Genomic DNA, 23,898 nt, shown 5'->3' with positions numbered 1-23,898 from the left:
GAGGAGAAAGGACAGAAAAAAAGCCCAGGAAGTGGTGGGAAGAGGGAAGGTAGAGCCCTGTCTACACCCCTACACCCACCTACTCCACCCTGTCCATTTCATATAGCATTCTTGAATGATTATAATCATGAACGGTGAAGATAACGAATAGTGATCAATCTCAGAACCCCTATAAGGAATACAAAATAAAGCGTTGGGCAAACAAGGACCCCTGAAAATACCAGAGGTGGGATCAGGTGCCTAGGAGGAGTAAGCATTCCCTGTCGACCGGTCACAACTGCCGTGGGCCGTATGTCTTGATAAGGTAAACGGAGTAATCTGTAGTCAAAATCAGTGTGCCAAGAACGGCCTAAATCTTCTTTAAAACGCAGCTTTCATATATGTTAATTCAATTATGCATAATTTTAACGCAGCAACAATATCACTATTCTAAGTCATTCACAAATAATGGAGCGTATCCGCCAAGTGTACACCAAAGGTGTGGTGTGGGTATGATTCATCATTATATGATGTGGGTTTGGTGAATCTCGATCTGGTGTAGATGTAATAAATCAATATATGGTGTGGGTGTGATGAATCACTGTATGGTGTGTAAGTGATGAATCACTGTATGGTGTATGTGTGTGTGTGTGATGAATCACTGTATGGTGTGTGTGTGTGTGTGTGTGTGTGTGTGTGTGTGTGTGTGTGTGTGTGTGTGATGAATCACTGTATGGTGTGTGTGTGTGTGTGATGAATCACTGTATGGTGTGTGTGTGTGTGTGTGATGAATCACTGTATAGTGTGTGTGTGTGTGTGTGTGATGAATCACTGTATGGTGTGTGTGTGATGAATCACTGTATGGTATATGTGTGTGTGTGTGTGTGTTATGAATCACTGTATGGTGTGTGTGTGTGTGTGTGAGATGAATCACTGTATGGTGTATGTGTGTGATGAATCACTGTATGGTGTGAGTGTGATGAATCACTGTATGGTGTGTGTGTGTGTGTGTGTGTGTGTGTGTTATGAATCACTGTATGGTGTGTGTGTGTTATGAATCACTGTATGGTGTGTGTATGTGATGAATCACTGTATGGTGTGTGTATGTGATGAATCACTGTATGGTGTGTGTATGTGATGAATCACTGTATGGTGTGTGTGTGTGTGTGTGTGTGTGTGTGTGTGTGTGTGTGTGTGTGTGTGTGTGAGATGAATCACTGTATGGTGTGTGTGTGTGTGTGTGTGTGTGTGTGTGTGTGTGTGTGTGTGATGAATCACTGTATAGTGTGTGTGTGATGAATCACTGTATGGTGTGTGTATGTGATGAATCACTGTATAGTGTGTGTGTGATGAATCATTGTATAGTGTGTGTGTGTGTGATGAATCACTGTATGGTGTGTGTGTGTGTGTGTTATGAATCACTGTATGGTGTGTGTGTGTGTGTGTGTGTTATGAATCACTGTATGGTGTGTGTATGTGATGAATCACTGTATGGTGTGTGTATGTGATGAATCACTGTATGGTGTGTGTATGTGATGAATCACTGTATGGTGTGTGTGTGTAATGAATCACTGTATGGTGTGTGTGTGTGAGAGATGAATCACTGTATGGTGTATGTGTGTAATGAATCACTGTATGGTGTGTGTGTGTGATGAATCACTGTATGGTGTGTGTGTGATGAATCACTGTATGGTGTAATCACTGTATACAATATTTCGGTTGGAAAGCGAATACCTGAATCACTAGGCTACAGCTGTCTGTCCTGTGTAGAGAGGGTGTGACGGATCAGTACATATGATATGTAGGTGCAGGTGTGACCACTCACCATATGACATGGATGCGAAAACCCACTATATGATGTCATGCAATAGATCATTATGTGCAACATCACTATGTGCAATATATCATTGTAAAATTTATACGATACCAATTTCGATGCACCAGATGCGCATTTCGACAAATAATGTCTCTCCAGTGATGCTCAAGCCGAAATTTTGGAAATCCGAAATAATAGCAATCTTGTAAGAGCTAAAAGGAATACTAGAGTGCCAAAAAACTGATGCTAAATTCGTCAAAGGATCAGAGATATGCATGGGGGAGATATCATCCTTAATTTTGAAATGAATTTCTAAATTTTATCCCAGCAATTAAATATTCATTCGTATTTTCAAGCTAGTAACGAAGTACTTAGCTACTGGGCTGTAGAGACCCTCGGGGACTAACAGTCCACCAGCAGAGGCCTCGACCCAGGGATCATAATGTAAAAGATATACGATACCAATTTTGATGCACCAGATGCGCATTTCGACAAATAATGTGTTTTCACTGTCTTTCAAGCCGAAATTTTGAAAATCCGAAATAATAGCAATCTTGTAAGAGCTAAAAGGAAAACTACAGTGCCTAAAAAACTGAAGCCAAATTCGTCCAAGGATAGAGCTATGTGTGAGGGAGATATCGTCCTTAATTTTGAAATGAATTTCTAAATTTTATCTTAGCAATTAAATATTCATCCTTGCAATGAATTGCTATCTTGTGTGTCTATCGCTGTTTACGCGTATATGTGATGACATTTTATTGGAGGGATGTGACAAATTGAGGATTGTAGTTGCATATTATGTGTACTGAAACACATTGGTCATAGTTTATAATACAACTCATTAACATCATTCATGGGTTTAGGAAGATGTCACATTATACTCAAATGTTTGTTAATCTTAATGGTTCGAGTAAGTGAAAATTTGAAGTTTTAAATAGAGGACAATTGAAAGAAATTTGAAATTCAAAAATGCTTTTCATAAAGAACACAAAAATGAAGTTAAACAATTAAATCATAGTATTTGAATCACACCCAGATGAACGAAATTGGACATGTAGCAGACGATAGATGTGTCAATGGTTTACCCTTCCACAGTTGGCCAAATAGGACGGTACCTGTAGGTAGATGCACCAATTGTTATGAAAGATGATGCAACAAGACATGTTCGAACCGCCGCAGTGGCCGAGAGGTTAGAGCGTTCGCCCCGCATGCGGGAGGCCGGGGATCGAATCCCGGCCGCGACAGACCGAAGTCGTTAAAACTTGTAGTGACAGTTCCATCGCCAAACGTTCGGCATCAGACCTGTGTGAATGTCACAGGTCCTCGGAGATGACCTTAAAAACGGATGACCCGTGTCACAGTAGGTGTGGCACGCTATTAAAAGAACCCTCACTGCTCAATAGCCATAAGCCCCGAGTATAAGCCTAAATTTGAAGCCCTTCACCGGTCTTGGTGACGTCTCCATATGAGTGAAAAATATCTGGAGCGTATCATGTTCGAATTTGTTAACGATTCTGTCAAGATTAGTCAATTGTCGTAGAGACATTTTGGAGAGAGAAAAAGTCAATTGGTCACAACTAATCTATTACAATGGCAGCTAAGATAAAAATCTGCTAGATCATAAGACGAACTTAAGATGAAGATAAAGTAATGACACGAAGATAAGACAGACAGTGGTAAGTTTGGGATAATGGGTGTTATCAGCGAAGTTGATAACATAACAGAAATTACCAAGATGTGTATGTACTCTACTTACATTTTACAATTCAACTAGACTCAGTGTTTAAATTGATGTCGAGTTGAAACAGGAATAAATAAATTGACATAACATACTTAATCAAAAAAGAAAAATATGTAATTATAAATGAAATTGAAAGATGGAATTCATTGGCTTGTAATCGAAGGTATTTCATTACATCATAAAGTAATTGAACCAATCAGATCTCGATGCATATTATCTAAATCCCGATTGGTGGCTTTTTCCGCAGGGTGATATTTATGGGGCATTAAACGGTTTAATATATAGCGAAATATACACCCACGTGTGTCTGCAATCTGAACACATACTTTTATAAGAAAAATAACTCCGGTCAAATCGTTTTACGAACGACTTGTCTTCCTTTCTCCTGAGAAGCAGTATACCCATTGATAAGATTTCTATACCATTTGTGCATTTCTATATTATTTTATGTCACATACATTTACATGTCGCACTTGAAGAGGGGAGTTGGGTAAATAAACTACTGGTTTTTTTTTTCTTCTTTTAATCTGGGTGTTTTTGACAACAGTGAAATGCTTTACAAATACTGAATAAATAGCTCTATACTGCTTGTTGATTTTTTTATGTCTCGGAACGCCATATCAGTCAAACTTCAGAAATTGTATAGATTCTGCTGAAAATACTTCTTACTTTATTGTGCAAAATATTTTGTGAAAACGGTAGAAATACGTTGCTTAAAGCCATACAGAATATTACAAATTGCTATAATCATCAGCCTATGTTTTAAAATCAGTACTGATATATCTGAAGCATTCCTAGCATGCAAAACTATTGACTCCAGGCGAACTATTATAGTAAAACAAACAGAGAAGGACCGTACATATTTGGAAGGTACTTACCTGCATATGGTAGCTTGGACTATTATGTACTTACGAAAGCTTATACAATATTACTGCACAGTAAATACGACAATGTTTTAATGCAAGATGATCTTAATAGTATCGTAACTATATTGGTTCGCTTCACACAAATGTTGCAAAATTTTTTTTTCTTTGGGTTTATAAAGCAATATGTATCAATTTGGTATACCCTCTGTCGACTTTAATGTTATTGATATCAATTGTGAGAAGCTCCCCATTTATACCAATATGTACTATACTGGAAACGCAGTCATGGACATCGTTCATATAAAAGACCAAGTATAAATGATGTCACGCTTGATTCACTTTTACCTTACGTCAACAGACAATTAGATACACATTATATTCGCACAAACTTTACAACCAACAACGGTGGGGCCGCCGAACAACAGGGCTCACCCTCAACAACAACGTTTTTGTGTCGTCCGAATGGGCAAGTAGCCTGCTGGGTAATCACAATCAAGCTACCGACACAATCAACATACATTGTATTCAATTTGTATTGAACCTTATTGAAATTGTCAATATCAAAATAATTCATCAATCAACATCCACACATCAACTGTCAACATCACAATATAACATCCAATTTGAAGGTGACGATTTCGCCCCGAACCACTAAGACTCCAATTCAATGCCACTGTGACGAGTCGTGCAAGTATGGAAGATCCCAGAATGCTGACACCATGCGATATCTGAAACGAAAAATCTAAACAGCAAAAAAAAACAACACCGAACTAATCAAAGAGAAGGGTGGGTTGGGTGGGTATTTCAAATTTCTCCGCTCTAAACTTTATACCGACCTTCTCGAATGCTGCAGAAAGGAAAAGAGAAGTGATGCTGCAGTAAATTTAGAATGATGCCTGTTAAAGTTCAGAACACAATTCCGGAATAAACATACCTGGCATTGATGCTTAAATTCACAACATGAGCTGCCTTAGATTATACAACATATACAATCATCAAATGACACAATAACACTCATCTACTTCAATACAAAATTACCCTTATAAGTAAAAAGGGAGGTGGGGGCGCTTAGATAACGACACACATTTACAGAAAAGCTGAAATATGTGGAATTATATTCGCACAAACTTTACTCTGTTCTATTGGGAGTTATACATACATTATTTGAATATGCCAAAGCTAGTCTATACTTGGATTTTTTGGCACCAGAATAAAAACTGAACTCTATGATTATGAATATTGCCAATTACAGACTCTTTAATCAACAGGGGTTGTGAATGATATTTCATCCGAGCCATGTCGTAATTTCCTTGGGCTTAAATTTACAAAAAAAGGAATGCATGCCGTCAACGTAAGCAACATTCTTCGTCATAAAAGAGTTCAGTCTTACATTCCAACATATTTCAGGTTCACGTTTACACCCTGTATTTCCTACAAATATATTTTTACTATTGCATCCATACCTTTTTGATTATAAACAAACGTTGCAGTGCCTAGATAAAGACCATCTTATGCTTAACCCACCTATGTGTTCTTGTTCTTCATTTTCTTTCAACTATAGTCCAGCTGGACATGTCATTACTGGTGATATGATCTACTGATGAGGATCACTTCTAAATACGAAGATACACTCACATTCAATTAGCGACAGAACTTCATCACTATAATGAATTATGCCTAAGATTATGCCAGACGATGAGCTAAATTTGAAAAGAAGAACTTGATACATTGTCAGAATGGATTAAAAGTATAAGAGGAATACTAGTATATGAAAATCCGGCATAAGACATATCAAAACGAAAGTACGTAACATCTATCCTTCTGTTTAGTAAACCAGAAGTGATATAAGAAGAGTTGCATAGAACTATTTGAGGAAAAATCGAAATTGTTTAAAACACTAAATGAATGATTTTATATTACATTGTGTATAAGAATATCAAAGGCATATATGCTACATTACATCAGCATAATTTGTGCATGAATATATATTTCTACTGATTTTGATACCAAAATTTTAAGATTTTTGGATTGTGCACAGGGTAAACAAAACAACATAACCTATGTTGGCAATTATTTCCCATTATTTTATGTATTTGTTCAGCAGTCAGAGTAACTTTTCCCTCTATCTTCTTACTCTTTACCTCTATCTTTGGTATGAAAGTATATCATTAGTGTAAAAGTGAGTGTGTGTGTAAATAGCATTGAGTCAGGTTGGGATGTAGGGGCATTTGTAAAAATCCTGACTAAAAGAATTGAATAAATGTGTTGAACCAGAAAACAAAACCTACAATGCACGACCATTTCTCACGATAAATTAAAGAATAGACTTTTTGACACCATAGACAGTTGCTTCCTCAACAAAAATGGAAAACGGAAATATTCATATCTAGTGATCAGTCATTCAAAATCTTACTTTGTTAAACACCACTCTGATTCCACGCACAAGTACTCTGAAGTTGAAATAAAAAATATGCTAGAGTTCCATTGACAATATATTCGTGGTCTTTGGTGATCAGGTCTTCCAACAATCTGTTGGAATTCCCATGGGCACGAATTGTGCTCCTTTGTTAACTGAGCTGTTTCGATATTCATATGAAGCAGAATACATTCAAAAACTTCTACGCGAGAAGAAATAATCTCTCGCTGTGGCCTTCAATTCGACATTTAGATATATCGATGACGTTTTGTCTATTAACAATAATAACTTTCATTCACATGTCGATTTGATATATCCCTGTGAGCTTGAAATAAAGGACACCACAGAGTCGTCCACTTCTGCTTCATACTTACAAATTTTATTGAAAGTAGACATTAGCGGCAAACTGACAACTCAACTGTATGATAAACGGGATGATTTCAGCTTCTCCATTGTCAACTTCCCATATTTATGTAGCAATATTTCATTATTACCTGTATATGGTGTTTATATATCTCAACTGATTCGATATGCAAGAGCTTGTTCTGTGTATAGTCAGTTTTTAAATCGAGGTAAGCTACTGACAAACAAGTTGATGGTGCAGGGGATTCAACAGTCTCTATTGAAGTCAGCATTTCGCAAAATCTATGGCCGTTATAATGCTCCAGTTCGTCAATACAACCTATCATTGGGTCAAATGCTGTCTGACGTGTTTCATACCGATTGTTAAGCCGTTCTTGGCACACTGATTCGGACTGCGTTTACCTGATCAGGATATAGGGCTCACGGCGGGTGTGACCGGTTGACGGAGATGCTTACTACTCATAGGCACCTGATCCTACATGTACCTCTGGTGTATCCAGGAGTCCGTATTTGTCTAACTATCTATTTTGTATTGCTTGTAGGAGTTATGAGATTGATCAATGTTTGTTATCTTCACGTTTCATTGATCACTGTTTGTTATCTTCATCTGCCAAGATAAAATATTATGCAACCCTTAAACGTGTAATTATCATAATTAAATGTATTTGATGGAAATATTATAAAGCATAGCTGCTATGCCTTGCTGGTATGTCAATTTCAGCATTTGTTGTTTAAAATTCAATATGGTTTTGCATTTGAAAATACTTAACAAACGAGGTTTAAAGGAGAATTGCAGGTTACTTCTACGGAAGCAGCCTACTACGTAAATAGCACCTGGATTAAACTGTCTTTTACCACTTACTGCACGAATCGGTTAATTATCATTAGTTCTGCATCGGGGTATATTTCATTAGCCAAATCAAATACGTTTGGCGTTGCTAAGAAATGCCAAGCCATATTGTAGCATTAAAATGTAAGACGATAAGCATGGAATAGTTGTACGTAATCGTGCCTATTTCTCTTATAGTGCCTGTCTCTTTGCCTGTTTTACTGAAGCCAGACCTGCATTTACTCTACATGTGTGCTACTATAGCACACGTAGAAGTCTGGCTTATAAGTCTGATTGTGTCTCTTGTAATTCATATGTTAATGTTGGAATTCACACCCAGAGCATTTTATTTTGTTTGAATTTTTTCATTAGCTTAGATACCGAATCGTTCATTACAATTAGCTTCAATAAATCTAATGATCTCATACAAATGATACATGTAACTAAACTCATCAATATTTCCATTTTATGACCTGTTCAGTTCAATCCAGAAACATTTTTTCTGGTAACATGGTATGATTCATTCTGTACGCTGGTTTTTCGCCGTACAAACGTGTAATACAGCAACAATATAATCTCATTCCCACACGCGTCAGGGGAACCCCAACATGATGTATTAACTCATAAGCAACTGTCTAGTTTTAAGGCTGAAAGAGCGTAAAACAACGAATTACTAAGAGGTATTTGATATTTGTATTTCTATTAAACTTATGGCATGGTACTGTTGTAACAAAATACACAGCTTTACACAGATAAGACTAATCTCGGTTTACCGTTTAGGTATAAAAATCCCAAAATGAAAACAGGCACTACATTTTCCGTTCAAATGAAGATTTCCATGGCACAATATTTTATCTCCTGGAATTGAAGAGTTCCTATAGTCTGCTTTATCTAGTTACTGATACATCATATCTCTACACATCTACTTGCATTTCGCTAATTCAAAAAACAAACTATACGAACTCTTCAATTTTGGGAGATAAAATATTGCGCCATAGAAGTCTTCATTAGTGATGGTTTATTTTATGGAATTTACATATTTAGACGGTAAGTACATGTAATATAGCATTAATAGTGATATAGAGTTAGTTTAACAGTCAAATCACTCATTTGAGTATATATATATAATGTCAAAAAGTGAAAACATGTTGGTTTGATTGGTTTGAACGTTACAATTACAAAGGGATCGGACACATGGACCGCCCTCTCCTTATTGTTTGTCTTTTCTCTGTTCGTCCAAAAGATCCGCCATGACGTTTTGATTAGTTAAGAAATAAAGTTGGTGTTTCCGTGGATGTTGCGGGATGACTTCCAACAGCTGTCCAAGGTCGAGAAATATAAAAACCGCCTCGAGACGTTTGCCAAGGCTTTTATATTTCTCGACCGAGGAGGTTACACCTATGCAGCTACGAATTGGTTTTGCTGACATAACAAGTGAGGTGGTAAGGTACACTAGATCTATTTTGAAAAAAAAGTCAAGTATTTAGTTTGATGTTGACGGATTATATCAACTGTTTTGCATAGTACAAGAAAACTGCATGTACGTGGAGAGGGTTAACTTCTCTGCATTGCGCTGTTCATTTACATGTGTATCCAGGTCCTGGAATGCAGACGATTGATTCGTTTTGAATGACAAATATTCTTCTGTCATTTTAAATCTATGTTTTTCAATTTTTATTGATCAAATTTTATGATCATGAAATTGAATCATCAGTTATCGACGTTATTGTTGTGTTGGTAATACACGATGTGCAAGGGAGATGTGTGTCAATTTTCTCCCAAGATATCATTCTGGTATTTCTTAAATTTAGATCGGACCACACGGACGTTGTGTTGCAGTGTATTTTGTACATCTCTCAACAGACACATCGCATGTTTCCAAAGTGAACAAAATTACATACATTTTAATTTTCTTATGCTTATAGTACTTTAAAATTCTAATAGTTCGCCGAAATATTGCGATGATTAGCCACAACACGGATTTAAATCTAAGACCCGACTTCAAAATGGTGAAGTCATACTTTACTAAAGTCACAAAGTTAGTTAGAAGGTATGACGATTTTAAAAGGCATGTATGTACATGTATATATGTTTGGAGTTTCCACTCGCCTGGAGTCAACTCCCCAGATCACTTCAAAACAACTTCAATATGTTACTAGTTGTGTGAATCCAAACAATAGTTTTAAATGCACAAAACTCTGCACACCCGATTTGTATTCCATGAATTGATAATTGGATATACAGTAATAAATAAAATAAATCTAATTGTAAACAAAAGCATTACAAATTGGCAATTCTAATGTTTATTAGACTTTTGAAATGTTTGATTTATTTCTATAGATTATACAACTCAAAGGCTAATATAAACAATAACTTCAATCCCCCATTCAGTATATTTGAAATATTTCAAAGATACATTCACATTAATCCCGTAGAAATAAATTTTATTCCGCATGCAGAAACACACGTACGGTTTGAAAAGATTTGCCCGTTTTGTACATGTAATGATCAGTTATTGTGTATGAAGGTATATTGCAGAATAATGACCTTAACATTCCTTTGATCTTTTACAATCAATGTGGTAGAATTCGACATTTCTCATGGAAATTCGGTTAACATAAAAAAAATCGCAAGAAATAAAGCTCTTAGAAATAAAGCGAATTGTGTTTAAGGTGGATTTTAAATGTCGCACAACAAAGTTATCAATTTGAAAAAATACTACGAAGACAATTGTTTTGTTTTGATAACATCGAGACAATTTTTTTAAACACAAGCAAAATAATTCTACATGACATTAGAAATTATTCAAAGGTAGATTTAACAAAATCATCATGACTTGGTGATATATCACTCTAGAGAACGGTAAAATTTATATCATACATGAAAATGTCGCATGCAGTAATGATATCAAAGTCGTTCTTTTTTACCTGAGATACCGCATTAATCAGTCAGGCGTGGCAGATACATGTACGCATTTTTACGCATTTGTTTAAAGTCTAAAAATAAGGGATATAACATACAACTACACAAGTATGAAAGAAAACTTCTAGTCATTTATGGTGAATATCATATAATATCATGTTATAATTTTATTTAAGAAATAAGGTATCATTTAAAAATATTTATCGGGATATAAATACGGGTTGGTCACGTGATCAAATTCCATAAAGCCCTTCGGGCTTTATGGAAAATTTGATTATGTACCAACCCGTATTTATATCCCGATAAATATTTTAAAATGATACCTTATTACTTATATTTACATTTTTGGTCGGTAACATTACTGAATTGTGTTAACAACACGTTTCCATACATTTCAAATTGTTGACGTCCACAACGAAGCGTCATAGATGTTCAAAATGACGACAACACAAAACAAAGTTCTATAAAATGAAGAACTGTTTTAATTATTAAGACGCTAGAAAGCAAGTATATCAACATATACTTATACATTAACTCGGGATTATATAATGGAAAACTCTTCCATATGTCTAATTTTAGGGGGTGGGGGAATTATGATTTAAACGGGAATGCGCAGTGTTACACTTAGAGTTGTGATGCGCTTTGACTTTTGAAAAGTGAAGACGTTGAAGACCGACTTTGAAAGATATTCTATATGGATATTACGGAGTTAACAGAAGACTGAGATGGAGGAACATGAAGAACAGGACGGCAGTCGTCAGGTGTAGGCAAATCATTTATAGACAGGACAGAGGACGCAGCTCAGATGAATCTCCGGAAAGAACTGAACATCGCAGAGAATGTGGAACTGCACGAAGGAAAGGGACGGTTTGGATTTGGATATGTAATTGTTTGATAAACATGAGCTCACTGAACGCTTCTTTTGACTCGATAATTTTTTTGTAATAGGTTTTTAACGACGCCTCGCTTCGATGTCCCGACATAAACTTGGAAACCGACATCAAGCACTATGGCTGCTGTGGCACGGAAGCAGTGTGGTGTGTAGGTTTTAATGCACTTTGACGACTTATCGGCCATACATCCTGTGAATGACCTTTTTGCTAAAGCCTAATGTCATCGTCTAGCATTAGGTACAATTCCGCATCACCGATGACCAGGGTGAAGTTGTAGCAGACGAAAGGCCTAGTAGGCTAGTAACTAAAGACATTGTTTACAGAAATGCTTTTATCAATTATTGATGAAAGTCCACTGCTTGGAATACAAATAAAACCGTAAATACATTTTGTGATGTTGATTTCATCTATTGAAAGATTTCTGTAGTAAGTGAGAGCGATTGCTAGATGTGTATTGCCTTTAAGTTAGTAAAAGTAGTACCTGTTACCTACTTTACGCACAACTGTGACCTCTGTTGACCCCGTAGTAGATTTATCCAGAAATAAATACGTATTGCTCGTAATAGTGTTATGTAGGAGAAAACAGTTGCAAATGTAAATATATATATATATATATATATATTTATATATATATATATATATATATATATATAAAGCACAAACAAACAATTATAACACCCAACCTTACGTTTACCCCTAGGATCTAAACGATACATGTGATAATCAATTAACTCGGCCACAACGGAAGTCCACCGCCTAGCAAGAGTGTCAAACCAGTGCGTAAGTCCACTCGGCCACTACAGAAGTCGTCGTTGTGGCCGAGTGGACTTACGCACTGGTTTGACAGTCTTGCTAGGCGGTGGGTGCTGTAGGTCGCTGGTTCGACCCCGGGCTGGGGTGAAAATTTCAGTACCTAGTTATGATTATTTAGTGCTTTATATATATATATATATATATATATATATATATATATGTCTGTTCGTCTGTCAGTCACACAATCTCGAAACTTTGTACAATGCTTCATTCCCATTTGTAGATGTGCTTATTGTTGGGCCGGGAGAATCCAATTATTTTCCTTAAAAATTATAGTGGATCTAAGAGGGGTGGATGACGTAAACTAACTTGTGAACACTTTTCCTCCTTTATGACTTACCTGATAGATTTGAAACTTTGTATAATGCTTCATTGCCATAATTATGTAGATGTGCATAATTTCTGAACAGGAGGATCCAATTATTTTCCTAAAAGTTATGGTGGATCTAAGAGGGGTGGAGGATGTAAGATAGCTTGTGAACATTTCTCCTCCTATGTATCTTATCTGATACTATAGTAGATTTGAAACTTTGTACAATGTTTCATTGCCATTTGAAGATGTGCATATTGTCGGGACACGAGGATCCAATTATTTTTCTTAAAATGATAGTGGATCTACGAGGGGTGGAAGATGTTAAAATAACTTTCTCCTTTTATATAGCTTATGGGACAGACTTGAACCTTTTTACAATAGTTCAATGCCATTTGCAGATGTACATATTATAGGGACAAGAGGGTCTCGATAAAACACCTTAAATGTTTTATGAAGTATGATGTCCCCATCGAAAGAATGATACAAACTCTTATTTATCTTATATGGTTTTTTTGCGATTTTTTTCGAAATGATGAAAAGGGTGTTTTGTTTGCAAATAAGAGATTTTAGAGTTCAAATATTTCGCTGCGATTTGATGCGTGATACATGTACAATTATGTATGAATATCTAATAAAGCATGCCTAAACTACTCAGATAGACTTTCTAATTTTTTCAAAAACGTCTATCGGAGTCTCCTAGGCATGGTTTATCAGATATTTATATCATGCACCCAATCACATCGAAATTTGAACTCTAGAATCTCTTATTTATGTAGAAAGATTTGTACATACATGTATATCAACTGCACTGGAGTTCATGCAGCTTAACTATCTTCGACAATCTCCGGAATCAATGGCGGAAAAAAACGGCGAAAGTTTTTGAGATCGATGAATAGTTTGCAACAGTTTACTACATTTCTTAAAAGCAATTAGACAGTATATATCTTGAAGTTTATGCTTTAACATGCATTGTACATTTATTTCAAGGTATGAGAGGAGACATGGCGGGCATAAATCTTAATATATATTGCTACAAGCTATGGTATCGCTTTAGAATAAAGATAAAAAAAATAATTGGCTCCGCACCGAGACATGTTGCACTAACCATAGCCAAATTCAATCGTTATTCTACTTAGTCAGGATTTCTGAAACTTTCGTATGTACCTTCCTTAATTACGCTATCAATACAGGGCAGGGTCTTATCAGTGTTGAGGTCATCTGATTCTGGAACTGTCACGCGATATCCTTGGATATTCATACATCTGCTTTTACTGTCTTCTGCTAGATTACGCGCAACATGACGATGGTATTGATAGTTCTTGTGGCCCTTGTGTTTGGAGCTGAAGCCAAGCACCTTGTGTACCGTGACTGTAGTAAGTTGGTCAATATATTTTATTATGTATATAAAACAAGATATTGGAGAATCTATATCAAAATGCATTACTCTTTTCTGTTTACTTGTAACAATCATTGAATTTTTTTGTCTTTATCATAATGGGGAGAAACTTTGATGTCTAAAGAAAATATTGAATATTGTTTTATTCAGTTAAATTAAGCAAGATTTCAATGTAGTTGAATGCATTTATTTACCGAGCTTTCTACAAGCGCAAGTTTTGTTTGTTTAACGTCCCTTCGGAAATATTTCACTGATATGAAGACATCACCAGCAGTCCCGTGAAGTGCCACAAATGCTGCCGTTTATGACGTGCAGTATTATTGTTGCGGGGTTTCTTTATCATATTGATCAACACTTGTCGCGAATGGGTACTTCGGCTTTTAATTATCAGGTATAAATTCACTGAAGGCCCCATGACTCTCAATTTTAAATGCCGAGCATGTGGTATATGAACAGTCACCTTTTATAGTTACGGCTCGAACTCATAACCCCACAGTCACGACATGCTAACCACTTAACCATGGCGACCGCCTTCACCGCGAGTCAATTACAAGGAGTTACATGATGAGTTTGCGAAACGCCATGTCCCTGGAATAGAAAGAACAAAGTGCAATGGCTATAAAAATTTGACTTCGGATATACTTGAAATGTTTAGTCAATACAATCCACCCAATAAATGGTATGAATACTCTACATGTAGTCACAATTATATTCAAATTTTGGTGTCATGATTATGCATATTCGTGCTAGTTTTTAGATGAAAACTATTAGTCCGGATCATATCATGACCGTTGTTTTCACATCATAACTGCGATGGCGGATTCATGCACAACATAACGGTATTACATAACTAGAATTTCCCTGACAAAAGCCTTTATTTTGCACATATGTTGCACAATATATGAAGAGTTTTGATCACGCTTTCTGTCAGAGTAATTATGTTATATGCTGTATAGACCTTTGCTAAACAACTCTGTATACGTATAAAACCACAGCTACCACTGTAAGTAGATCTCTTCTATAACCCTAGTGATCGAAGTTTTAGATTTTAAGAGGTTATAAATGCCCAACCAACTTCTTGTCAATTTACCCTGAAATTCGACCTTGATCTTCTTCATATACATACATGTAGCACTGGCCATGACCCCCCTGTTCATTCAGTATGAAGTTTTGATCTACTTTTGATCCAGGTTAATGTGTCTGATAAACAACGATACACTGAACGATATGACAGATGTCCAAAAACATAAGCGGTTCTCAACCTTCGATCTCGACGACATAATTTACAAAGAGTTTCTTATCTGTCGTATTCATATTTGCTGGCATGTTTTCACGCTAATACAAGAAAAGTGCTTTTCAAAAAACACTCCTTACATGTATATAGCAACAAAAAATACAGTTCAGCAGTACAACGCACACATATGCACGTATACACATGTTTGTTACAAAACAAAACTGGCAGGTGTTTTACAGAACAAATCTACAATAACACGGCACGCTCACGTCGAGATAATGAACTTCATCCGAGGCTCTCACCCGCAGAACAATCTCACTGCAACACACAGGCAACACTTACCAAACTTTAAATATACATGATGTCAAAGTACATGTACATATACATGTAGATCATCTAATGGTGTCAGCTTGATGAGTAATACGATTTGACAATTTCGGCAAATTATATACGGGTATTAAAGGAGTACTGGTCTACTCAATGTATGGAGAACACGATGATTTTTTCTAGTGCATATTTATGGAGTGACGTTTATGTTGGTTGTGCGCATGCGCGCGAGAAAAATAACATTAGAAACATCATGGACTGGAGGTTACGGTATGTAGTCGTATTGAATGGTGATTACATGTTAAACATAATATTTAACTCCCATTCTATTGCTCAAAGTGGCTCTCTTTACTTTGTTTCCGTCTGACTGTATGTATTGCTAAATTTGTCCCCTCAACAGCCTGCAAGCCTATACGCTTCCACGTTGCCTTGTAGTAGTTTACTTTATAAGTTCCGTTTGAACCGCCGTGGTGGTTTAGTGGTAGAGCGTTCGCCCTGCATGCGGAAGGTCGGGGTTGGAATCCAAGCCGCGACATACCTAAGTCGTTAAAACAGGTAGTGACAGTTCCATCGCCAAACGCTCGTCATCAGGTCCTTGGAGATGACCGTATAAACGGATATCCCATGTCACAGTAAGTGTGGCACGCTAAAGAAACCTCAGTGCTCAATGGTCGTAAGCACCGAAGATAAGATCTCTCTCTCTCCCTCTCTCTGAGAGAGAGAGAGAGAGGCGTTAAACAAGGTACAATCAATCAATGAACCAAATTCAGTTTGAAATAGTTCACAAGGATATCATATCCTCTTTCGCGCGCGGATACAATGAAATTATGTTATATTTCATTGATATGTCGATAATACAGGGTTTATTTTCCTCCTGGGTTATAATTGCTCTTTTACGCTTGAATACGGTTTCACCCCGTTTAAATTCGCTATCTTTTGAAACATGAATTAAAATGTTAATATCAGCAATACGTTTATATTTTTTTCTACTAAAACTGCGGGTTTTTTTTAACTAAATAAGGTGAATTTGAAGGTTTTCAATATCAGAATATCATTGTGCATACCCTCCACTTTCCATCATTATGTTATCAAATAATCATCCTTAAAGCAGAAAAGAGAGGAAATAGTTTCGCTCGGTCTAAAATTCGCCCATCGACAAAGCGGGCGAAAATAAAAATACAATATCTCCCTATAATATCTGACTTTTTTTCAAAAATTGTTTTCAGACAGCAGTCCCAACAAAATCATCCATGTTGACTCTGCTCACGTCAGTCCTTTTCCGGTCATCGTCCCTGGGGACATAACCAGTGACATCATCATCCAGGCCCCCCGACTGGTAGACGCCGGACCTCACTACAAACTAGACGTACATATACAGAAACATGCTCTCTTCTGGATCACCGTGCCTTGTATCTCAAACGTCGGCAGCTGGTACGTATATTGTCTGTACATGCAGTTACACCCATCGCTTTCTACAGGAAATGGAGGTATATTGATATTTTTCGTCTGCCCGTCTGTTTGTCACACTTTCTTATTTTATCTATCATTTAAGAAATAACATAAAAAGATTGGGTTTTATTTATTTATTTATTATTATTATTAATTTTTTTTTTTTTTTGCATATGGGATACACTAACGGGAAAATGAATCTGAGCATAACAAAAACAAGCGCAACATCGATATATCATGGTGTTTATTTGTAAAATGTAAACAACCGATAATGGCGACACGTTTAAATAGGGTAGATCTAGACTTATTTGCAGACTTTTTACGATCTCACCAAGACCGATGAAGGGCTTCAAAAGGCCTATGCTAAACGCTTACGGCCATTGACCAGTGAGGGTTCTTTGGCGTGCCACGCCTACTGGCACAGTACATCCGTTTTTAATCCATTTTAAGGTCATCCCCGAGGACCCGTGACATTCACACCTGATGCCAGCACCGAGTGTTTGGCGATGACCCGTCACTACCTATTTTAACGACTTAAATCATATAGGTCTGTCGCAGTCGGGATTCCATCCCCGACCTTCCGCATGCAGGGCGAATGCTCTACCTCTAGACCACCGCGGCGGTCACACGATCAATGAACACCTTTTGTTAATTGAATTGTTTGTAACTATAAACACTTGCTATTTCATGTAAGAACAGAAATGGGGATTGATTTGACTCTATTCGTAAAGAAAATAACTTATGTTTCAATGAAATATATCGTTTTGTCAAGCCACGACTCGACGAAATTAACGTCTTCGAGCAGTTAGGATGTTTCAAGCTGGAATGGCTCAACACATCGTTGCGAGACACTTCAGAGTGCTTGGAAACATCATTCAATCACTTTGGACACGATTTTAACAATTTGATAGCACTGGGATGGTCTTTGCTTGACGTCACGTCGACAGGACAACCACCTTAAAGTAATGCACCTGAGAAATCGTTTTCATACAGGAAGATTAACCACTCGTAATATTCCTTTGGTCATTTTTACAAATTGAAAAAATCTCACGACTAAGATAAAAACTTTGTCTCTGCCTTGTACTTAACTGTTTTCAGCTGTGCCCTATGGAGCGCCAAATTAACATAAACTCAAATAATTGAAGATATCTTCAATTATTTGAAGATATCATCAATTCAATTATTGCTCTCTTTAATTGAATGAATGCGCGCATTAAATCAATTATTGCTCTCATCAAATGAATTAATGCACGCTTCAATTCAATTATTGCTCTCATCAATTGAATTAATGCGCGCATCAATTGAATTAATGCGAGCAATAATTGATTTGATGCGCGCATTAATTCAATTATTGCTCTCTTCAATTCAATTGATGCGCGCATTAATCCAATTAATGAGAGCAATAATAGATTTGATGCGCGCATTAATTCAATTATTGCTCTCTTCAATTCATTTGATGAGAGCATCAATTTAGTAGAAATATTGCTCGCAATAATTAATTTAGAGCTCGGTTTAAATAATTTGATGATCTCTTCAATTCAATTGAAGATATCTTTAAATCATTTACAATGCTTTTGTATAAGGAATTAATGCGCGCATCAATTCTTTTAAAGAGAGCAACAATTCAATTAAAGATATCATTAATTCAATTGTGGATATGTTGAATTGAAGATATCTTTAAATATATAGTTGCTCTCTCTAAAAGAATTATTGCTCTCTTCAAATGAATTAAAGATATCATTAATTCAATTGAAGAGAGCAATAATTGAATTAATGCGCGCATTAAATCAATTATTGATATCATCAAATGAATTAATGCGCGCATCAATTCAATTATTGCTCTCATCAATTGATTTAATGCGCGCATTATATCAATTATTGCTCTCTTCAATTGAATTGTAGCGCGCATCAATTCAATTGTTGATATCATTAATTCATTTGAAGAGATCATTAATTCAATTGAAGCGCGCATCAATTCAGTTGAAGAATTAATGCTATCATCAATTCAATTAATGCGCGCAGTAATTCAGAATTGAAGATATCATTAATTATTTGAAGAGATCTTTAATTCAATTGTTGCGCGCATCAAATGAATTGATGATATCTTCAAATAATTGAAGATATCTTCAATTATTTGAGTTTATGTTAATTTGGCGCTCCATAGTGCCCTGAGTAAGAACAGAGTTTCACCATCATCAATATATACTTACTTTTGCTCATTCAGAAATATATGAGCGCAGAATTATAAAAGAATTACAGTGTTTTAAAATTTTCATCTTAATCGTAAGAGATTTTGTGAAAAAGGCTGAACTGTATGTAATTGTTTGGGAGCGCAATATCAGATCAGAACGTCGTGAGAGTGGTACGTCCAATGATGAGTAAACGTCATTGAGACTAGTGTAGTGAATACAGTTCTGAGTAGGAAATCACCGGCAACGTCAGATTTCACTTGGATAGCAGTGACGGCTGTTGCAGGGTGTATTGTACTTTTCTGTAGCGGTACAAGGACGACTTCGGTGACATGGGTTATCCATGTACAGCGGCAAAGAAGTAGCCCCATCTACAGATGTTGGTGTCTTGCCTTTTTCTCCTTTTCTTCCGCTTGTCACCAATCAAGCACGTCTGAGATGAAATGTAAAGACGTTTACGTCGCTTACCAAATCCGCTAATGACCTTGATTGATTTAGGCCAATCTTTAACCAAAAATTAGAATGACATCCCTTAATCATTTTAAACACTTGACGTGTCATCAACGAGGCGCCATTGTCAAACTTGTGTGAATGCATTAGTGGTCTTGAAATTACGTTATTAGATTTGTGAATTTTCATCCGAATGCAAGTGTTGTAAAATCCCGTGGGAGTCCGGGTTAGAATAGGTCCTCAATATCCCTTGCTTATCGTAAGAGGCGACTGAATGGGACCGGCGATCCTTCGGATGAGACCGCAAAAACCAAGGCCCCGTGTCACAGTAGGTGTGGCACGATAGAGTTTATTTTTAAGAATTCCTAAAAAGTTAAATCATTTCCGACAACTCTCTCTCTCTCTCTCTCTCTCTCTCTCTCTCTCTCTCTCTCTCTCTCTGTGTGTGTGTGTGTGTGTGTGTGTGTGTGTGTGTGTGTGTGTGTGTGTGTGTGTGTGTGTGAATAGACCTATTTCCAAAATATAGACCTAATATGCTTTGATGTATATTTTTGGGAATGTCACCACTCGTCATATCCATTTTTCTGTTTTGTACATTGAAAATGATGATTATTGTTAATTTATGGAAAATCATTTCACGATTTTAAATATAGAATATGCTATTTTTTAAATTATAAAATCAATTGATTTGTGACTTTGAATATACTTTGAATTGTTTTGTGTACACCCCAGGGAATATGTAGTTAGAATCTATCAGTCACGGAAATAGTCAGTGCATTGTGACGTCATCATAATTGTTTCGTCACAAACATTTGTCCGTGATTGTATGCAATATATTTCATTGATTTTTTCATTACATTATATATTTACATGTAATACAAGTATTTTATCATTATTTCATATAAATTCTTCAATTTACAGAATATCCGTAAACTTTGTTATCCGTGACTGGGAAGAAAAATCTGTCCGTGATTTGTATGTAATATTTCTCTGATTCCTTCATCACATTATAAATATGTGAAATTTACAGACGGAAGACTATATTTCTTTCATATTACAAGTATTGTATCGTTATTTCATATATATTCCGTAAATTATGGTATCCGTGACTGGAAGAAAAATCTGTCTGTGATTTGATAAATAATACAAACCACGGACTCATTTTGCACGGATAACAATTTTCCGTGAATTAGAAAAAGTGTATTATGTCTACTGACTTGTCATTGATTCTATCTGCTATCATTAGAACGGAATAACATGTTTTTTCCATTTTGTTCTGTAGTTCCTATGACCTTTGCACACTCCTTGGAAACTTTAATCAAACGGGATGTCCTTCACAACTGAGGGCTCAGAATTTACCATGCCAGTGCCCATTCCAACCCGGAACTTACACCCTTAATCCAACTGTATTCAAGATCCCAGATATGACTGGATTGTGGTCTTGGCTAGCGTCGGTGAGTTACAAATCAGAAAAACACTTGATCGACCGGTGGTGAGTGAGTGTCTTAGCAAAACACATCGTTTAATATATATGCACCCTATTTTAAAAAGGCTGATTAACACAGCATCTCACTTTTAACCGGAAATACACCGTTGATGCAGAAAAGGGATACGAAATACTTTTTTATTCTCATAAGCGGTATATGTTGACTATCGTTGGTTCTTGTCCCGCGTTCATTTTATTTTTTAATTTACTAGACTTAAAGGAGCTTTATCTGCAGTTTTGTCCCCCAAAATTGAATTCAATGAAAATTGCTTTATATTGACAACAGCGTTTACTCATTTCAAACACTTTTTAACCTCAAAACAGAAATATAAATGTGTAATTTTAGTTATTCAATAATTATTTTCTTCCAAGACAATAATTCTTTCTTATATTTCTTCACACTAAAAACGGTAATCTATAACGTACATGTCTAGTTTTATTAGGTTTCTCTTGTTTTAGTACAAAATAAATGTTGATTAGTCATTAATACATTTATTCCTATGACATTGAGAGATTTTGAGAGAAATGTGGTTGCCATCAATTTCACAACTAATACCCCTTCAACCTTAAAATTGCAATTACAACGAGACAAACTTTGAAAATTCCAACAACACCTTAAGTCCACAATACACTCTTGTATTCATCTTAGACTTTTCATTCATAATACATGTATGCTACACCTACTTCAATATTCACAAGATAAGCGTACGTTACTTACTTAAAATGAAGTTCTATTATTTTTTTTTATTACAGGGTGACTATAAAGTGGACGCTAAGATTACAGACAAACGCACGGGAGAGGAGGTGGGTTGTTACCACGTGGAGGTGACAGCCACCCAGCCCCCGTGTAGCGGTTTCCTTTGCAGTATCTTTGGTTAGAGTTCATGAAAATAAATATATTCGTCTTACTTCTGGATATTTTTTCTCTATGTAAATACCAAGGGAATGATTCGTGATCGGCGTCTTTTTCTGCCGGTAAATACGCATAGTTTCATGTCTTTTTAGAAACTATTCACCGGTCACATGATCCAGGTTGCGATTTTCTTGTGTCATTTGAAACCTACATTTTCCATAAATCACTTCTGACGGAAAAAATGTTAAATTTATTCGATACAATGATACCATGCATATTTCGTTAAAGCTGTATGACCCGATGTTCATGTATTATTTTTGTACATAATTGCTTTAAAGCAGATTAATTACTTTATAAAGTTATTAACTTTCCCTTAATTACATGCTTGAAAACATCTTCATGTAAAAGAAAACAGTGTGAATATTATTTAGAAAGTAAATATAGTGGCTACATATATAAATCATCCCATAATAGACGTCTATAAATAGACCCACGCGTGTCAGGGGAATCCCAACATGATGTATTAACTCGTACGCAACTGTCTAGTTTTAAGACTGAAAGAGCGTAAAACAACGAATTACTAAGAGGTATTTGATATTTTTATTTATATTAAACTTATGGTACGGTACTGTTATAACAAAATACACAGCTTTACACAGATAAGACCATCGATGATCTGAAAGTTTGAACTGATCACGTGACTGTCACTTGAAATGGCAGAGTGACGCGGTTATTTGTAAACATCGATTTAAAATCAAATTATTTGGGTTAAAACAGGTGAAATAATTTATGATATGTCGTACAGTCTCATAACTACATACGTGCAATGATTTAATTGCGATTTTACGAGATGGAAAAAAATATTGTAATTCGGACCATACAGCTTTAATTATTCAAACAGTAGCAAATATTCCAACGTTACATGTAAAGTGTAAATGATTGCTCTGTGGAGGGGGAGGGGAGGGGGCAATAAATCTGCTACTGCCCTCGCAGCTTGAAAATCCAAAGGAAATACACTTACTATAAATATAAAAAATCATTATGATGCATGGCTTCATACAAAATACATTATTCCACTAATCATATACTCTTTTTTTAAAACAAAAGCCAAACTTCTACAGAATGTACACATTGTCGGTTTCTCGGTACTGACCTTGTAGTTTGAATTCTGCGGGTGTATTTGGGATTTTAATACGAATACACCTGATTATATGTGTAACCTATGGCTAACCTTGAACAGGATCTTTCACCAATAATCAGGTAGCGGGTATTGCACTGAATATGAGACTACAATTCCGTAAACAACACCAAACCAGTGAACACACACACACATGTTTACGAACCCGGGAACCAACCAGAGAGATGTTATTCAATAATATTAAAAAAAAAATAGATTTTGAAATGGTTTAAAATGAGACATTGGTGCTTTTTTATCCTGTACGATGCATACCCCTCCAAAATTATCAAATGCACTATGCCCAAACAAACATTCTACACAATGAAAAGACTGTGAACACAAACATACCATTAATATGTCTTCAGACTAATTTTACATAAGGGGAC

At 36.0% G+C, this 23,898-nt stretch overlaps 1 protein-coding gene and 1 long non-coding RNA gene across 2 annotated transcripts in view; one reads left to right on the top strand and one right to left on the bottom strand.

Moving 5' to 3' along the window:
• Window positions 1-23,898, bottom strand: part of LOC130052770 (uncharacterized) — an 85,396-nt gene that overhangs the window by 22,034 nt on the left and 39,464 nt on the right. The window lies entirely within an intron of this gene.
• LOC125674003 (ganglioside GM2 activator-like) lies at window positions 14,064-22,390 on the top strand. The gene is made up of 4 exons (XM_048910980.2): window positions 14,064-14,324; window positions 17,135-17,339; window positions 21,279-21,450; window positions 22,236-22,390. The coding sequence occupies exons 1-4, from the start codon at window positions 14,249-14,251 to the stop codon at window positions 22,359-22,361; spliced, it is 579 nt and encodes a 192-aa protein (XP_048766937.1). The 5' UTR covers window positions 14,064-14,248; the 3' UTR covers window positions 22,362-22,390.

The sequence above is a fragment of the Ostrea edulis genome, chromosome 3 (assembly GCF_947568905.1).
Source record: "Ostrea edulis chromosome 3, xbOstEdul1.1, whole genome shotgun sequence".
Lineage (NCBI taxonomy): Eukaryota > Metazoa > Mollusca > Bivalvia > Ostreida > Ostreidae > Ostrea > Ostrea edulis.
Note: the sequence above shows the minus strand (reverse complement) of the source record. Positions and strands in the feature narration are given on the sequence as shown.